This window comes from Nansenia antarctica (genome assembly GCF_963989245.1).
Source record: "Nansenia antarctica genome assembly, chromosome: 9".
Classification (NCBI taxonomy): Eukaryota; Metazoa; Chordata; class Actinopteri; order Argentiniformes; family Microstomatidae; genus Nansenia; species Nansenia antarctica.
This window is the reverse complement of record NC_137679.1, coordinates 2,767,818-2,783,301: the sequence shown is the minus strand read 5'-3', so window position 1 is coordinate 2,783,301 and position 15,484 is coordinate 2,767,818. Positions and strand designations below refer to the sequence as shown.

Below are 15,484 nucleotides of genomic sequence, written 5' to 3'. Positions count from 1 at the left end.
TGGAAACATCTGTACATGGGAATGCAACCCAGATCTGCCTAATACAATGATTACGATTCAACCTTCTCTCTGAGTCATCTATATATCATATCATAAACCACAACTACCAAGCTGACTGGCTTACACCACAACAACCTAGCTGACTGGCTAACACCACAACAACACTTATAACAACACAGTCTATGGGTGATCTCTCAGGTATATAAAGAAATGATGACAGAAGATTGTAGTTTCAATATACAACATTTATTGTTTTAGTGATTTTTTTGTGGAGAAAATAAACAATATTCCAGGAAACGTTTAATCTCTATAGTGTAATAAATCTTCTTACAAATACTGTACACAAAAGTGAAATTGGGGGGGTTTTGAGGGGTCACAGTGACTTTCGAATCAGCTACCTAGTCTGTCATTCAGGTAACTACTCGTTTTGGAGTCCTGCAGTAGCATATTGGCCACATCGAAGAACTTGTGCTCATATGCTAGCTTGTAGTAGGTGTAGACGTCTTCACAGTGCTGCAGCAGCCTCTTCAGGTTCTGACCCGCGCTGCTCGGAGGCTTGTTGTGTGTCAATCTGAAGACAAGACCAGAGAATAAATAACTCCCAAGCAAGGAGAAGAAGAAGAAGAAAAAGTAGCAGGGTGACAACATAAATCACAGAACATAACATTAGCCTCATAGCATAATTGCCTAAGTCATATTTTGGCCAAAGATTTAGATATCTGCCTCTCTACTCAACTCTACTCTGCTAACACTGCTGATTCACTGTGCATTATTGCCTACTATGCCATCAGCCTATCAGAATGCTTGTTACATTCCAACATCACTATCTGCCCAAGTCATCTCTTTGACATCGAGGCATTTTTGACACTACATACAAAGATGGCTCGGCTGACCACAAGTGAAGCATGACTTAGGCAGTTATGCTATGAGGCTAACGATATTCAAAAGATGAGCTAAAGCTCCAGCTTTTAAGGAATATATCTCCTCTAGAGTTTGATGTTAGGTACTTTTCGGTTGATAGCAGCAGCAACATATAATGGTAGAAGAAGAAGAAGAAGAAGAGTTGTGACTGACTTCTTGGATATGTCCTCAAACAGGCTGGCTGGCAGCGGGCGGTGCAGTCTGAACTCCTCCAGGTAGACGAAGTCTCCGTTGAGGATCACCTTCTGGTACAGCACCTCCGCCCAGTCTGGACTGCAGTCGTAGGCCTCGGACAACACAAACGACTGCAGGAGGAGGGAGAACAACAGACAGACAATCAGACGGCGCTGTGTAAAAAAACGATGCCGAATATCAAGTTGTCACTCTGGCGTGAGGCGCACAATTTGTTTAGTTTAGTTTATTTAGCAGACATGAAACGGTGCAGGGAGGGAGTGAAGCCCAGAAGGCTTGTACGTAGTCCCACTCCCGTCAACAGCAGCGAGGTTTCAATATACCACAAAGAACACTCAATACATGTACATAAGACAAAACAAACGAAATCATATCAAATGGTAGGACAGCACAAAAAAAGACACAACGATAGATAGTTTGCTCAGAAAACATCAAGAAAAGAAAAACACAAATAAGAGGAAAAACCATGGCAAGGACATTTTTTTTAATGCAGAATCAGTTGCTTTCTGAAAACCGACCGGGATGTTAATCTCAGTGGCAAGCTCAAAATGTCCCAGATTTTTTGGACAAATGTTGAATTGGTGGCTAGAAGTTCGACAGAAAGGTAAGTGGAGGTCATTATTGAATCTTGTTGGATAAGAGTGGATGTCTGATGAAAAAATAAAGAAACTATGGAAGGTAGAAGGAAGATCTTGCTTATTGTTTCTGAATTTGTGCATGAATAAGCATGTTTGAAAATGTTTCAGTTAAATGGGGTGAACCTCTGTGGAGTGCTGGTACCTGGTAGCAGCGGGGCAGAGCCACGATGGCGCTGAGGATCTCGGAGGCGTGCAGGTTGATGACACGCTGGTCTCGTCCGTGGGTCAGGAAGTGCAGCTGCAGCGTGACCAGCTTGGCCATCCTCACGCAGCGCGCCGCCTGGCGTACGCACGAGTCCTGAGGAGACGGAGAGAGAGAGAGAGAGAGAGAGAGAGGGAGAGGAAGAGAGAGAGAGAGAGAGACACATTAGGCGCACACGCACACAGACAGACAGACAGACACATAGTTGCGCATGCACACAGACAGACAGACACACACGCACAGACAGACAGACACATAGGTGCGCATGCACACAGACAGACAGACAGAACGACAGACACACACGCATACACGCACAGACAGACAAACACACACGTACACGCGCACACACACACACAGACACACACACACACACACACACACACACACACACACATATTATATTTCCATTGCAAGGCTGTCAATCGAGTTCAATGAAGTAATGAAGTAACATGAAACAGAGGTGGGGGGGTAACAGTACCTTAGCAAAGCTCTCTGCAGCGTCCTTCAGCAGGGTCAGGACCTTCACCAGGGCACTCTTGAGTTCGGGGGTCACGGCTGTTTTGGGAAAAAACATGAACCGAGTAAAACTAAAGGGATCACCTTCAACATCTTCTGTCAAAGTTAAAGCCACACGGGAAAAAAACAAACACTTCACAAACACAGGGTTCCCACACCTTCTGAAACATCACATTCAAGCACCTTTCAAGGACTTTCAAGACTGAATTCCCTCAAATTCAAGGACCCAACACGGCATAGTTTGAGACAGATCTAGATGAGAATTTATATAACAGGAACTATCCGCTCACAGACAACAATTAAAAAGAGAGAGAGAGAGAGAGAGAGAGAGAGGGGAATTCAAGCACTTTCAATGACCCATGTCTATTTTCTAAAACTTTTAAGACCTTGATTTCTTTTTCTCAAATTCACAGTCTTTCAAGGATTTCAAGGACCCGTGGGGAACCCTGCAAAGAGCTATTTTAAGCAACGGTCTTCTAATACAACACCGGGGATACAAAAAATATTGAAGAGCATATACTTTAGACTCTTGATACTTTGCGATCTGTTATCTCCTCTAAACTCCCTTCATTTGTAAAAAAAAAAACATGGACACCACCATGACCACTGCCTCGTGTGTCTCACCCCAGGGCTGGGACTATACATTTAGAAGAGAACTTAACATGAGACAGCATTACGCACGAACTAACGTTAAAAGATTTTGTATATCAACCTGCGGAGTTGTGTTGTGGAATGGCCTTGAGGAAAAGCTCCAAAGGTGTACTAATGAACTGCAATTTAAAAGAATGTATAAGAATTATATCCTTTCTAGATACAACATCAGTGTATGATAGTTTGTAACCTGTATTGTGTGTATTTGAATTTGAATGACAAAATTGAGCCTGATAGTTTTTTTGTTTGTTGTTTGTTTCTGTTGTAAACCTACGCTACTGTAACTGTAGTGTGTGAATGGGGACAAATAAGCTTTGCTTCCTCCTATTCCCTTTCGGACAGCTTAACCATGTGGATTTAGTTATTTATTTATTATTTATTTATTTATTATTATTATAAATATTATATATAATATTATTCTTTATTTAAAAAAAACAATTTGTATTCAAATGTACTTGGACTGCTGTTCGAAATAAAACTTGAACTAACAGTAACTGGACTCACCCCAGGGCTGGGACTCGATCAGTTTGAGCTGGATGCGAGCGGCGCCCTCGTGGTTCTCCCCGATCTCCCTGCACATGCTGAAGCACAGCGCCACCATGTTGTACTTCTCACTGTCGCCCGGCAGGCAGCGCTTGATGTAGTCCAGCAGGGCCGTCTTCAGCTGGGAGTTCTGACACACACACACACACACACACACAGACACACACACAGACACACACACAGACGCACACACGCACATACAGACACACACACACACACACACACACACACACACACAGACACACGCGTGCACGCATGCACAGAAACAGACACACACGCACGCACACACACATACATACATACAGACACAGACACACACGCACATGCATGCACACGCACACAGACACACACACACACAGACAGATACACACGCACATTATTGTTAATAATAATAATAATAATAATAATACATTAGACTTATATAGCGCTTTTCTAGACACTCAAATACGCTTTACAAACTGAAAAGATGGAGTAGTAATAATAAAAAAGAAACAACAACAACAAAAAAAAAGAAAGTATAGGGGCCTAATTATAATAGCGAGGCACACGGGGCATGACAGGAGACACAGATTATTATCGTCCCTGTGTGCCTCGCCAAGCCTTTTTGTTGTTGTTGTTGTTGTTGTTGTTGTTGTTTTTTTACCGATTCCACTTTTTTCCTGAGCAGCATCTCGAAGCGGTGGTTCTGGATGAGCAGGTCGAAGATGTAGGTCATGTCCTGGTACCTGCCCACGCCCGTTAGGAGCCGGACCTGAGGACACAGGACGCACACACACACACACGCACGCACAGACACACACAGACACACAGACACACACAGGCACACACACACACACACAGACACACAGACACAGACACAGACACAGACACACACACACGCACACACACGCACGCACAGACACGGACACACACACGCACACAGGCACACACACACACACACACACGGACACGGACACGGACACGGACACACACACACACGCACGCACACACACACACACACACACACACACACACACAGACACACAGGCACACAGACACACAGGCACACAGACACACACACGCACACAGGCACACAGGCACACACATACAGACACAGACACACAGACACACACACAGACACGCACACAGACACACAGGCACACAGGCACACAGGCACACACAGACACACACACACACAGACACACACACACACAGACACACACACACACACACAGGCACACAGGCACACACAGACACACACACACACACACAGACACACAGACACAGACACAGACACAGACACAGACACAGACACAGACACAGACACAGACACAGACACAGACACACACACACACACAGGCACACAGGCACACACAGACACAGACACAGACACAGACACAGACACAGACACACACACACACACACACACACACACAGACACACAGACACACACACAGACACACACACACACACACACACACAGACACACACACACACACACAGGCACACACACACACACACACACACACGCATTGTTCTTGGTATACATGGCAGCATTCCGTATGGATTACACAACGTAAGGCAGATCATGTGAGACTACAGATGTATTTCAACTAGTGTAACTGTAGCAACGTAAAGTGCCCTCCAAAGCCAGGAAAAAAACCTCACCAGCAGGCCGTAGCGGTCGCTGTGGGCCAGGTGTGTGTGTGTGTGTGACAGGTGTGTGTGTGTGTGTGTGTGTGACAGGTGTGTGTGTGTGACTCACCAGCTGGCCGTAGCGGTCGCTGTGGGCCAGGTGTGTGTGTGTGCCAGGTGTGTGTGTCCAGGTGTGTGTGTGTGCCAGGTGTGTGTGTGTGTGTGTGTGTGTGTCTCACCAGCAGGCCGTAGCGGTCGCTGTGGGCCAGGTGTGTGTGTGTGTGTGCCAGGTGTGTGTGTGACAGGGCCAGGTGTGTGTGTGTGTGTGTGTGTGTGGGCCAGGTGTGTGTGTGTGTGTGTGTGGGCCAGGTGTGTGTGTGACAGGGCCAGGTGTGTGTGTGTGTGCGCCAGGTGTGTGTGTGCCAGGTGTGTGTGTGTGTGTCCAGGTGTGTGTGTGTGTGACAGGTGTGTGTGTGTGTCCAGGTGTGTGTGTGTGTGTGTGACAGGTGTGTGTGTGTGTGGCTGAGGTGTGTGTGTGTCAGGTGTGTGACTCACCAGCAGGCCGTAGCGGTCGCTGTGGGCCAGGTGTGTGTGGCTGAGGTGGCGGGCGGCCTGCAGGACCCTGACGATGCCCTCCATGTTACAGGTCAGGCTGAAGCAGTCGTGGGCCAGGATGAGCAGTTCCACCGCTTCACCACCAGGGGGCGACGGAACGAGAGAGAGAGAGAGAGAGAGAGAGAGAGAGAGAGGGGGGGGGGGGAGAGAGAGAGAGAGAGAGAGAGAGAAAGAGAGAGAGAAAGAGGGGGGAGAGTGAGAGAGAGAGACAGAGAGAGAGACAGAGAGAGAGAGAGAGACAGAGAGACAGAGCGAGACAGAGACAGAGAGAGAGAGACAGAGAGAGAGAGACAGAGAGAGAGACAGAGAGAGAGAGACAGAGAGAGAGACAGAGAGAGACAGAGAGAGAGAGACAGAGAGAGAGAGACAGAGAGAGAGAGACAGAGAGAGAGAGACAGAGAGAGACAGAGAGAGAGAGACAGAGAGAGACAGAGACAGAGAGAGACAGAGAGAAAGACAGAGAGAGACAGAGAGAGAGAGAGACAGAGACAGAGACAGAGAGAGACACAGAGAGAGAGACAGAGAGAGAGACAGAGAGAGAGAGACAGAGAGAGAGAGAGAGACAGAGAGAGAGAGAGACAGAGAGAGAGAGAGAGACAGAGACAGAGACAGAGACAGAGACAGAGAGAGAGACAGAGACAGAGAGTGAGAGAGACAGAGACAGAGAGAGAGACAGAGAGCAAAGTCAGTTGGAAACAGGTAACAGTAAACACCTTGTTTTGGCAGTAACATGACAGGGTCATCCCTATGTTCCCTCATCCCTATGTTCCCTCATCCCTATGTTCCCTCATCCCTACGTTCCCACAGCCCAATGGTCCCACATTTCTAATATTTCATAGCTGGCGCTGTTGCGACTGTTTAAAACACCTTATGCACAATTACAGATTTTCACGAAATTGGTGGAGAGGTGTAGCATGGAGCTAGGAAGACCCCCTCAAATTTTTAGCACGATCCGAGGGTTAGGGTTAGGGTTAGGGTTAGGGTTGGGGTTAGGGTTGGGGTTAGGGTTGGGGTTGGGGTTAGGGTTTAGGGTTAGGGTCAGGGTAGATGGATTGGTCAACCCAATGAGGAGAAAAGAGGCTTCAGACAGGCAGACACACATACCTTTCTCTGTTATATAGTCAGATTACATAGAACATCGGGCTGTCGACCATTGGGCTGTGGGAACATAGACACTCTCCCAACATTGACAGTGAGAGGTTCACTCTAGTATGGAGAGGTGATCTTACTGCAGCCCAGTTCTCCCAGGGGGACGGAGGTGATGTGGTCCAGCAGTCTGAGGCCCACCAGGTTGGGGTCGCCACACAACTTGGCCAGCTGCAGGAACGCTTCCTTCCCGTCCGCCACCATGAACATCTGCTTCTCTGCTGTGGAGAATCACCTTCATTACAACCAACTAAACTCATTTGCACACCTGTTTTTTTGTTGTTGTTTTTTTACGTGTTTGACTGACAGGGTTCCTACAAGTTTCAAGAAGTGAACCTTTTTAGGTCCCCCACATTTACCTCTTCGTATACAATTTTAGACCTATTCGTGACACCATATGATAGCTTTTTGTCATCCTCGAGGTGATGAAATTAGGGATTCCACTGCCATACAGACACAAAAGGAATCGAATTGGCATTTTCTTAGTTCCAGCTTGATACATTTCCGCGTAAATAGATGTGGTGGGACTGATTTCCTTGCAGGATAAGCTTACCGGCCTCTCTCTCCTGGGCGGAGGCCAGCAGGCCCTGGACCACGGCGGAGGAGACCAGCTGGGCCACGGTGTCGGGCTGCAGGCCCTGGACCCGGATGAAGGCCTGGGCCTTCTTGTAGCGCTCGGGCTGCTGGGACAGCAGCACCTTCCTCAGCACCGCCTGGGGCTCCTCCGCTGAGATCTCCCCGTACGAGACCTTCAGCTCCTAGGCACCCGGGGGGGTCAAGGGTCACCGTTATGTTATGTTATTAATGGCTGTTATTATTTGTTGTACACTTGTTATTTGTTTCTTGTTTTTATTTTCACTTGTTTACCTATTTCTTTTAACCTGCTATTTACTTTTGCTCTTGTCATTACTTTTGCTCTTTGTGACCGCTGGTCTGTGATAGGTGCTATATAAATAAACTTTATTGCTTACATTGGTTTTTTTGTTTTGTGTTTTTCGGAGTGGGGCAGTCCCACTCATATTTTTCTTTTTATTGACAGATACAGTAGAGAGTTAAACCGGAAGGATGGGTGAGAGAGAGAGAGAGAGAGAGAGAGAGAGAGAGAGAGAGAGAGAGAGAGAGAGAGAGAGAGAGAGAGAGAAGGGATGACATGCAGGATATGTCAGCGGTCGGAATCCAAGTTAAGTTCGGTAACATAAGAATAATATGCTCGCTTGTACTGGTACAGGTTAGAGAACAGTTTCAGATTAGATTAATAATAACCTTTATTTGTATAGCACTTTTCCTGCAAACGTTGCCGCTCAAAGTGCTTATTTCACAGAATTTTGGATATTAAATTAGATTAATTAAAGATTAGATTCTACTTTATTGTCACAGCAGAGTACAAGTACCGTACAACGAAACAAAGTTTAGCACCTAACCAAGAAGTAAATGGACTGCACTTATATAGCACCTTTATCCAAAGCGCTTTACAACGGCCTCTCATTCACCCATTCTCACACACACATTCACACACCAATGGCGGCAAGCTGCCATGCAAGGCACCGGCCGGCCCGCTCACTGGGAGCAATTTTGGGGTTCAGTGTCTTGCCCAAGGACTCTTCGACATGTGGCCAGCCGGGGCTCGAACCGCCGATCTGCCAACCTTGCAATCATTAGACGGCAGCTCTACCTCCTGAGCCACAGCCGCCCCAAAAAGTGCAAATAAGTGATATATAAAACATGCTAACATGCTAACAGTTGCGTTACGGCGGGGGGGGCGGGGGGGCAGTACCTTGGAGAGCTCGTACAGACTCAGGACCTGTTTGCAGTAGCTCTTGCCATGGCAGCACTGGTCCACCAGCGTCTGCAGCTGCGCCTGGACCTGGTCCTGGGGGGAGGGGACCACCACGAAGGACGACAGGCTGCTGGAGCTGGAGGCTGGACCAGACCAGGAGAGGAGAGGAGAGGAGGTCAGAGAGAGGCAACCACAACCATGCAGACAAACCGGAAAGTGCTGAAGGATTATTATGAGTAAGATTATCATAGTGCATTTCACCAGGGTAACATCACACTTTTCTTTATCTGAGGTGAAGTTTATTTTTTGTCTGATGTTGTCTATTGTGCACTTCGTTGTTTTTGTCATTTTTGTGCTGCAGAGATGAATATGCTGTACCGAGAACAAATTCCACCGGCTTTGGTCGTGTGGCTAATAAACTATCCATCCATCCATCCATGTGTCTATCTATGTGTCTGTCTGTCTACCTATCTGTCTACCTATCTATTCTACCTATCTAACCAACCAACCAACCAACCATCCATCCATCCATATCTATGTGTCTGTCTGTCTACCTATCTATTCTACCTACCTAACCAACCAACCAACCAACCAACCAACCAACCATCCATCCATCCATCCATCCAACCACCCATCCACCCATCTAGTATGTAGGTACTGAGGGTGGAAGGGGGGGTCTTATCTTACAGCTGAGGAGGCTCCTCTGGGGCAGCAGACTCTCCGAGGCGAGCGTGTCCTGCAGCGCCCCCTCCTGGACGTCCCCGGAGGCCAGGCCGCGGCACAGCAGCACCACCCGCACGTCCCGGTGGGGGAGGCCGAAGTACCGGCACACCCGGCTGGCCACCTGGACCCGCCCCTCGTCCAGCAGCTCCCCCACCAGCATCTCCAGGGCGCTCCGCTCCTCCGCGCCCAGGGCCTCCCCCTCCTCCTCCCCCTCCTCCCCTCCCTCGCTCTCCTCCTCCTCCTCCCTCGGCAGCCCCTCCAGCCTCAGGTAGCGGTCCTGGTTGAGCGCGGGGGTCTCGGAGAAGGAGAACTCCTTCAGTAGAGCCTCGTAGGAGTTCTGGTTCTCCTCCCCCCCCCCCGCGGGGGAGGCCGGGGGTGTGAAGGGAGGAGGCGGAGGCACCGAGGAGGAGGAGGAGGCGGGGGGGGAGGCGAACATGCTCTCCTTCTCGGCGGCGGAGAGGAGGACCTGCTGGCGGACGCGGCTCCTCCACAGCTGCTTCTCCAGGGCCTGGAGGCGGGCGGCCAGGGGGGGGAGAGGGGGAGGGGCCAGGGAAGGGGGAGGGGCCAGGGAAGGGGAAGAGGCCAGGGAGGGGGGAGGAGGGGCCAGGGAAGGGGGAGGGGTGGCCGGAGGGGCGGGGGCGAGCCGGGACAGCCAGTGACCGGCGAGGCTGAGGAGGAGACAACGCTCCTGGACACACAGGAGACGGGTCTCGAAGGAGGAGGAGGAGGAGGAGGAGGAAGAGGAGGCCGCAGCCTGGGAGAGGAACAGGTCCGAGGCGGCCTCGGGGTCGGTGTTGTTGGTCCGGAAGCGCTCGTGGCATTTCCTCCAGAAGGCCGCCCGGGTGTCCCTCCTCCCCCACTGACGCTGGGCCTGGAGGGAGCCGAGGTCCTGGAGTAACTAGGGGGGAGGGGGGGGGAGGGGGGGGAGAGAGAGAGGGAGGGAGGGAGGGGGGGGGGGGGGGGGGGGGGAGAGGGAGAGGGAGGGAGGGAGGGAGGGAGAGGGAGGGAGGGAGGGAGGGAGGAGGAGGGAGGAGGGGGGGGAGGGAGGAGGGGGGAGGGAGGAGGAGGGGGGGGGAGGGGGGAGGGAGGGAGGGAGGGAGGGAGGGAGAGAGGAGAGGAGAGAGAGAGGAGGAGGAGGGAGGGAGGGAGGGAGGGAGGGGGAGGGAGAGAGAGAGGAGGGGGGAGGGAGGGAGAGAGAGAGGAGGAGGGAGGGAGGGAGGGAGGGAGGGAGAGAGAGAGAGGGAGGGAGGAGGGGGAAGGAGAGAGGGAGGGAGGGGGGGGAGAGAGGGAGGGAGAGAGAGGGAGGGAGGGAGGAGGGGGAGGGAGAGAGAGAGAGGGGAGAGAGAGAGAGAAAGAGATGGGGGGAGGGAGAGAGGGGGGGAGGGAGAGAGAGAGAGGGGGGGGAGAAGGAGAGAGAGAGAGAAAGAGGGGGAGGGAGAGAGAGAGAGAGAGGGGGAGAGATAGAGAGAGAGAGAGAGAGAGAGAGAGGGGGGGGGAAGCAGCAGAAAGAAAGAGGAGAGGAATGAATTATACACTGCAAAAAGTAATTCTAAGTAAGATGAAATATCTTAAATCAAGGCATAATAGGCTTGTTTTTTGTCTGACTGCATCAGTATATTTTACTTGTTTTAAGACACAGTGGCATTTTCGGAGAAGGTGTGTCCAAACTTTTGTGTGTGTGTGTGTGTGTGTGTGTGTCTGTTTGTGTACATGTGCCTGTGTGCATGTGCCTGTGTGTGTGTGTGTGTCTGTTTGTGTGCATGTGCCTGTGTGTGTGTGTGTGTGTGTCATGCTCTCACCTGGTTGACGACCAGACTGTCGATGGGCAGCCCGGCCAGCTCAGCCACCTGGCGGGCCTGGTCGAACAGCCCCGCCCCCTGCAGCTGCTCCAGCATGCCCTGGCACTCCCCCTGCAGGAGGGCGGGGGAACTGCAGCCCTGCAGCAGCCGGGGGGAGAGGGCCACGGGGGTGTCCTGGAGCGCCTGGCTGAGGAGGCTCAGCTTCCTGAAGTCTGGGCCTAGACACACACACACACAGACGCACGCGCACACGCACAGAGACACACACACGCACGCGCACACGCACACGCAGACATACACACACAGACACAGACACAGACACACACGGACACAGACACAGACACAGACACACACACAGACACAGGCAGACACACACACACGCACACACACAGAGACACAGACACACACGCAGAGACACAGACACAGACACAGGCAGACACAGACACAGATGCACACACACACGCAGACGCAGACACAGACGCACACGCACACACACACGCACACAGACACAGACACAGACACACACACGGACACAGACACAGACACACACACACACGCGCACAGACACAGACACACACACACACAGACACAGACACAGGCAGACACACACACACACACACAGACGCAGACGCAGACACAGACACAGACACAGACACAGACAGGCAGACACACACACACACAGAGACAAAGACACAGACACAGACACAGACACAGACACAGACACACACACACACACACACACACAGACACAGACACAGACACACACACACAGACGCAAACGCAGACACACACACACACAGACGCACGGACACAGACACAGACACAGACACACACACACACACGCACAGACACAGACACACACACAGACACAGACACACACACACACACACGCACGGACACGGACACGGACACGGACACACACACACACATGGGGATTAGAACTCATGACCTTCTGATCACCAGTCCAACTCTCTATCCACTAGGCCAGACCACCACTACTTTTGAGACTGTGTCTCACCTCTCTCCCCCTCTCTCTCCCCCTCTCTCTCCCTCCCTCTCCCCCCTACCTCTCTCCCCCCCCTCCCTCTCACTCCTCCTTTCTCTCCCCTCCCGCTCCCTCTCTCTCTCCCCCCTCTCCCCCCCCCCCCCTCACCGTTAGACTTCAGCAGCCGCTCCATGTCGGCCAGCAGCAGCAGCAGGCGCCTCAGCTCGTACTGGGTGGAACACTGTTGCATCATGGTCAGGAGGAGGACCGAGGCGTGGCTCTCCACCCACTGGGGGGGGATGCTGCCTGCCGGGGCCGCCACACTGCTGCTCCTCAACTGGGGGTGGGGGGGGCGAGAGAGGGAGAGGGAGGGATAATGTAAATAACACAATACATGACCTTAACCATGAAATTACTATGACTATTGCACCATATGCAATATCAAACCTTTGAATAGTTTTAAACCTTTGAACTCCTATTTATTCTAGTTATTATTCTATGTATACTATATTAAATCCTATTTATGACTATGAACTTGTAACATCTAGCCTAATTTTCCATAGGGCTACATATATATGTATATATATAAACTCCTCGGAAACGTTATTTCGGTCGATTATTCCTCCCCTCTAATAATACCAGTTGGTATTGTATTTTATATCATTGGAAAGCCTGATTAGTCACCTTTACAACGAGGTACAACTTGTAAGGATCATGCATTCGTGGAATGAGCAACACAGCTAAACGTGTGGGTAGCGGCCCAAAATAATTTGCCAAAATCCCCTATATTCTTCTGTTGTATTCACTCTCGTGTCCCCCCCCCCGACACACACACAAAACATGGTTACAGCCATGTCACAGCTGTGAAGTATGAGTGCTGGGCCCATGGCAGTGAAACACTGCTGGATAAACGAGCCTGGCCTTGTGAGAGAGAGAGACACCAGATCCCTGGTGACGCCGACACACAGAGCAGCAAGGTCACCCGCGGGGTCGTAACTCTCGTAAACCAACGACCACGGAGAGAGAGGGGACACATTATACATTACCTCCCCAATACAAACCTGTCAGGCGAGGGGGACACTCCCTAGGTACTTAATGGAAAGTCATCCACACAGACCTACATCATCAAACGTCCGTCCGTCTCTCTCTCTCTCTCTCTGTGTCTCTCTCTCTCTCTCTGTGTGTCTCTCTCTCTCTCTGTGTCTCTCTCTCTCCCTCTCTGTCTCTCTCTCTCTCACTGTGTCTCTCTCTCTCCCTCTCTGTCTCTCTCTCTCTCCCTCTCTCTCCGTCCCCCTCTCCCTCTCCCTCTCTCAGCCTCTCCCTCTCTCTCCCTCCCTCTCTCCCTCTGTGTCACTCCCTAGGTACTCAATGGAAAGTCATCCACACAGACGTAGATCATCAAACTCTCTCTCTCCCCCCCTCTCACTCTCCCTCCCTCTCCCTCTCATATCCACAGATCATCAAACTCTCTCAGTGACAGCATGGAGCGTTACAGAGCGTGCACATGGGGGCTATTTCACGTCCTGTAAAACCCTTGAACGGCTCCGGACGCAAATTCCCGAGTTAGTCTAATCTAGTTAGTCTAATCTCTGTTTGGTTTTATTGTTATTGGAGGACGGCGTTTTGACTTTCAAAGCCCTTCAGAGTCAGACTCAGGAGGCGAAGCCTTTGCTTTTTTTCGTCAGACAGGTTAGACCAAATGAGGAGGAGATGGGGACTGGAGAGAGAGAGAGAGAGAGAGAGAGAGAGAGAGAGAGAGAGAGAGAGAGGAGGGAGAGAGGGAGGGAGGGGGGAGAGAGAGGGAGGGAGAGAGAGAGAGAGAGAGAGAGAGAGAGAGAGAGAGAGAGAGAGAGAGAGAGAGAGATAGGAGCTAGATGGGGACTGGAGCGAAAATTAGAGATAAAAAAAGTGCTTACGTTGATCAGACATTTCTGGAACTCCAGGAGTTTCTTCTTGGCCGCCGGGTAGTTTTTGTAGTCGTAGCACAGCTCGTACATGAGCAGCACGTGGATGAGAGGGGAGTCCTGTCAAAGAGGGAGGGAGGGAAAGAGAGGGGGGGAGAGGGAGGGGGAGAGGGAGAGAGAGAGAGAGAGAGAGTGAGTGAGATAAATGACCCAATAAATGAGGCAGGTTTCTGTTGTACTCTGCAAAACAAGTTGAGTTATGCCTGTTGAAGGTGATCCATAGCACAAAATGGCCGGGAACACATCATTCAGGTGGCCTGTGTGTGTGTGTGTGGGGGGGGGGGGGTGGAGGCTGACAGCAGACAGGTCAAACAATCCTTCTAAAGGAACGTTGGCTTGGGGGGACGAACGACACGCATAAATAATGACTGTCTGAGAACTGAACAGGTCGGCTTGTATCTACGCTTTCCATGGACGAAATTAAACAACGGACCTATCGCTTCACTGACAGTGACTGACCGACCGACCGTGACTGAATGACATTCAACGACTTACAATGGCGGGAGTTGGCAAACTTCTGAATTCTGATTTACCACAGCAAGTAATAGACTAGATGTTTTTTAAAGATGACAAGAATATTTAGTCTAGAAGCTTTTCACCGTCAGATATTAGCGAGTTGTTTGTCCTAGCGAGGTTTTCTGCCTGTCGTGACTTTTGCAGTGATATGATTGGACAGTTTCTATTTTGGGGGCGTGGCTTAGCGAGAGGTCCGTTACCCTCTGGAAGAGCTGGAAGCCTCGTATGAGAGGCCTGATCCTGCATCTCCTCAGCAGGGTCTTCCAGATGATTGACAGGTCGTGGAGGTTCCACTGGTGGTGCTCGGCGCTCTCGTCCAGGTGGGCCGTGGTCTCCGTGGCGACGACCTTATCCACGGAGGTCAGGATCCACACGCACAGGCACTGGAGCAGGTCCGCTTCCTGTCAACAAACAATGACACATCTTCACAGACAGACAGGCAGACAGACAGACCTGGTGGCAGGCAGACAGGACAGCCAGGGTGGGGCAGACAGACAGACAGACAGACCTGGTGGCAGGCAGACAGGACAGGCAGGGTGGGGCAGACAGACAGACAGGCAGACAGACAGACAGGCAGACAGACAGACCTGGTGGCAGGCAGACAGGACAGCCAGGGTGGGGCAGACAGACAGACAGGCAGACAGACAGGCAGACAGACAGGCAGACAGGACAGCCAGCCAGC

General features: G+C 50.9%; 1 protein-coding gene across 1 annotated transcript in view; it reads right to left on the bottom strand.

Moving 5' to 3' along the window:
• Positions 1 to 262: 262 nt before the first annotated feature.
• The window catches only part of spg11 (SPG11 vesicle trafficking associated, spatacsin), a gene marked incomplete at its 5' end in the record, with an annotated part of 49,246 nt that continues 34,024 nt past the window's right edge, over positions 263 to 15,484 (bottom strand). Inside the window, 17 exons of the mRNA XM_080539146.1 lie at positions 263 to 571; positions 1,075 to 1,226; positions 1,894 to 2,049; positions 2,432 to 2,508; positions 3,625 to 3,793; positions 4,307 to 4,414; positions 5,833 to 5,966; positions 7,122 to 7,259; positions 7,592 to 7,796; positions 8,813 to 8,958; positions 9,503 to 9,884; positions 9,969 to 10,061; positions 10,143 to 10,436; positions 11,338 to 11,555; positions 12,491 to 12,659; positions 14,239 to 14,346; positions 15,003 to 15,203. Of these exons, the coding sequence (XP_080395272.1) occupies positions 391 to 571; positions 1,075 to 1,226; positions 1,894 to 2,049; positions 2,432 to 2,508; positions 3,625 to 3,793; positions 4,307 to 4,414; positions 5,833 to 5,966; positions 7,122 to 7,259; positions 7,592 to 7,796; positions 8,813 to 8,958; positions 9,503 to 9,884; positions 9,969 to 10,061; positions 10,143 to 10,436; positions 11,338 to 11,555; positions 12,491 to 12,659; positions 14,239 to 14,346; positions 15,003 to 15,203 (2,931 nt within the window). The 3' untranslated portion in view covers positions 263 to 390. The remainder of the gene's footprint in view (positions 572 to 1,074; positions 1,227 to 1,893; positions 2,050 to 2,431; positions 2,509 to 3,624; positions 3,794 to 4,306; positions 4,415 to 5,832; positions 5,967 to 7,121; positions 7,260 to 7,591; positions 7,797 to 8,812; positions 8,959 to 9,502; positions 9,885 to 9,968; positions 10,062 to 10,142; positions 10,437 to 11,337; positions 11,556 to 12,490; positions 12,660 to 14,238; positions 14,347 to 15,002; positions 15,204 to 15,484) is intronic.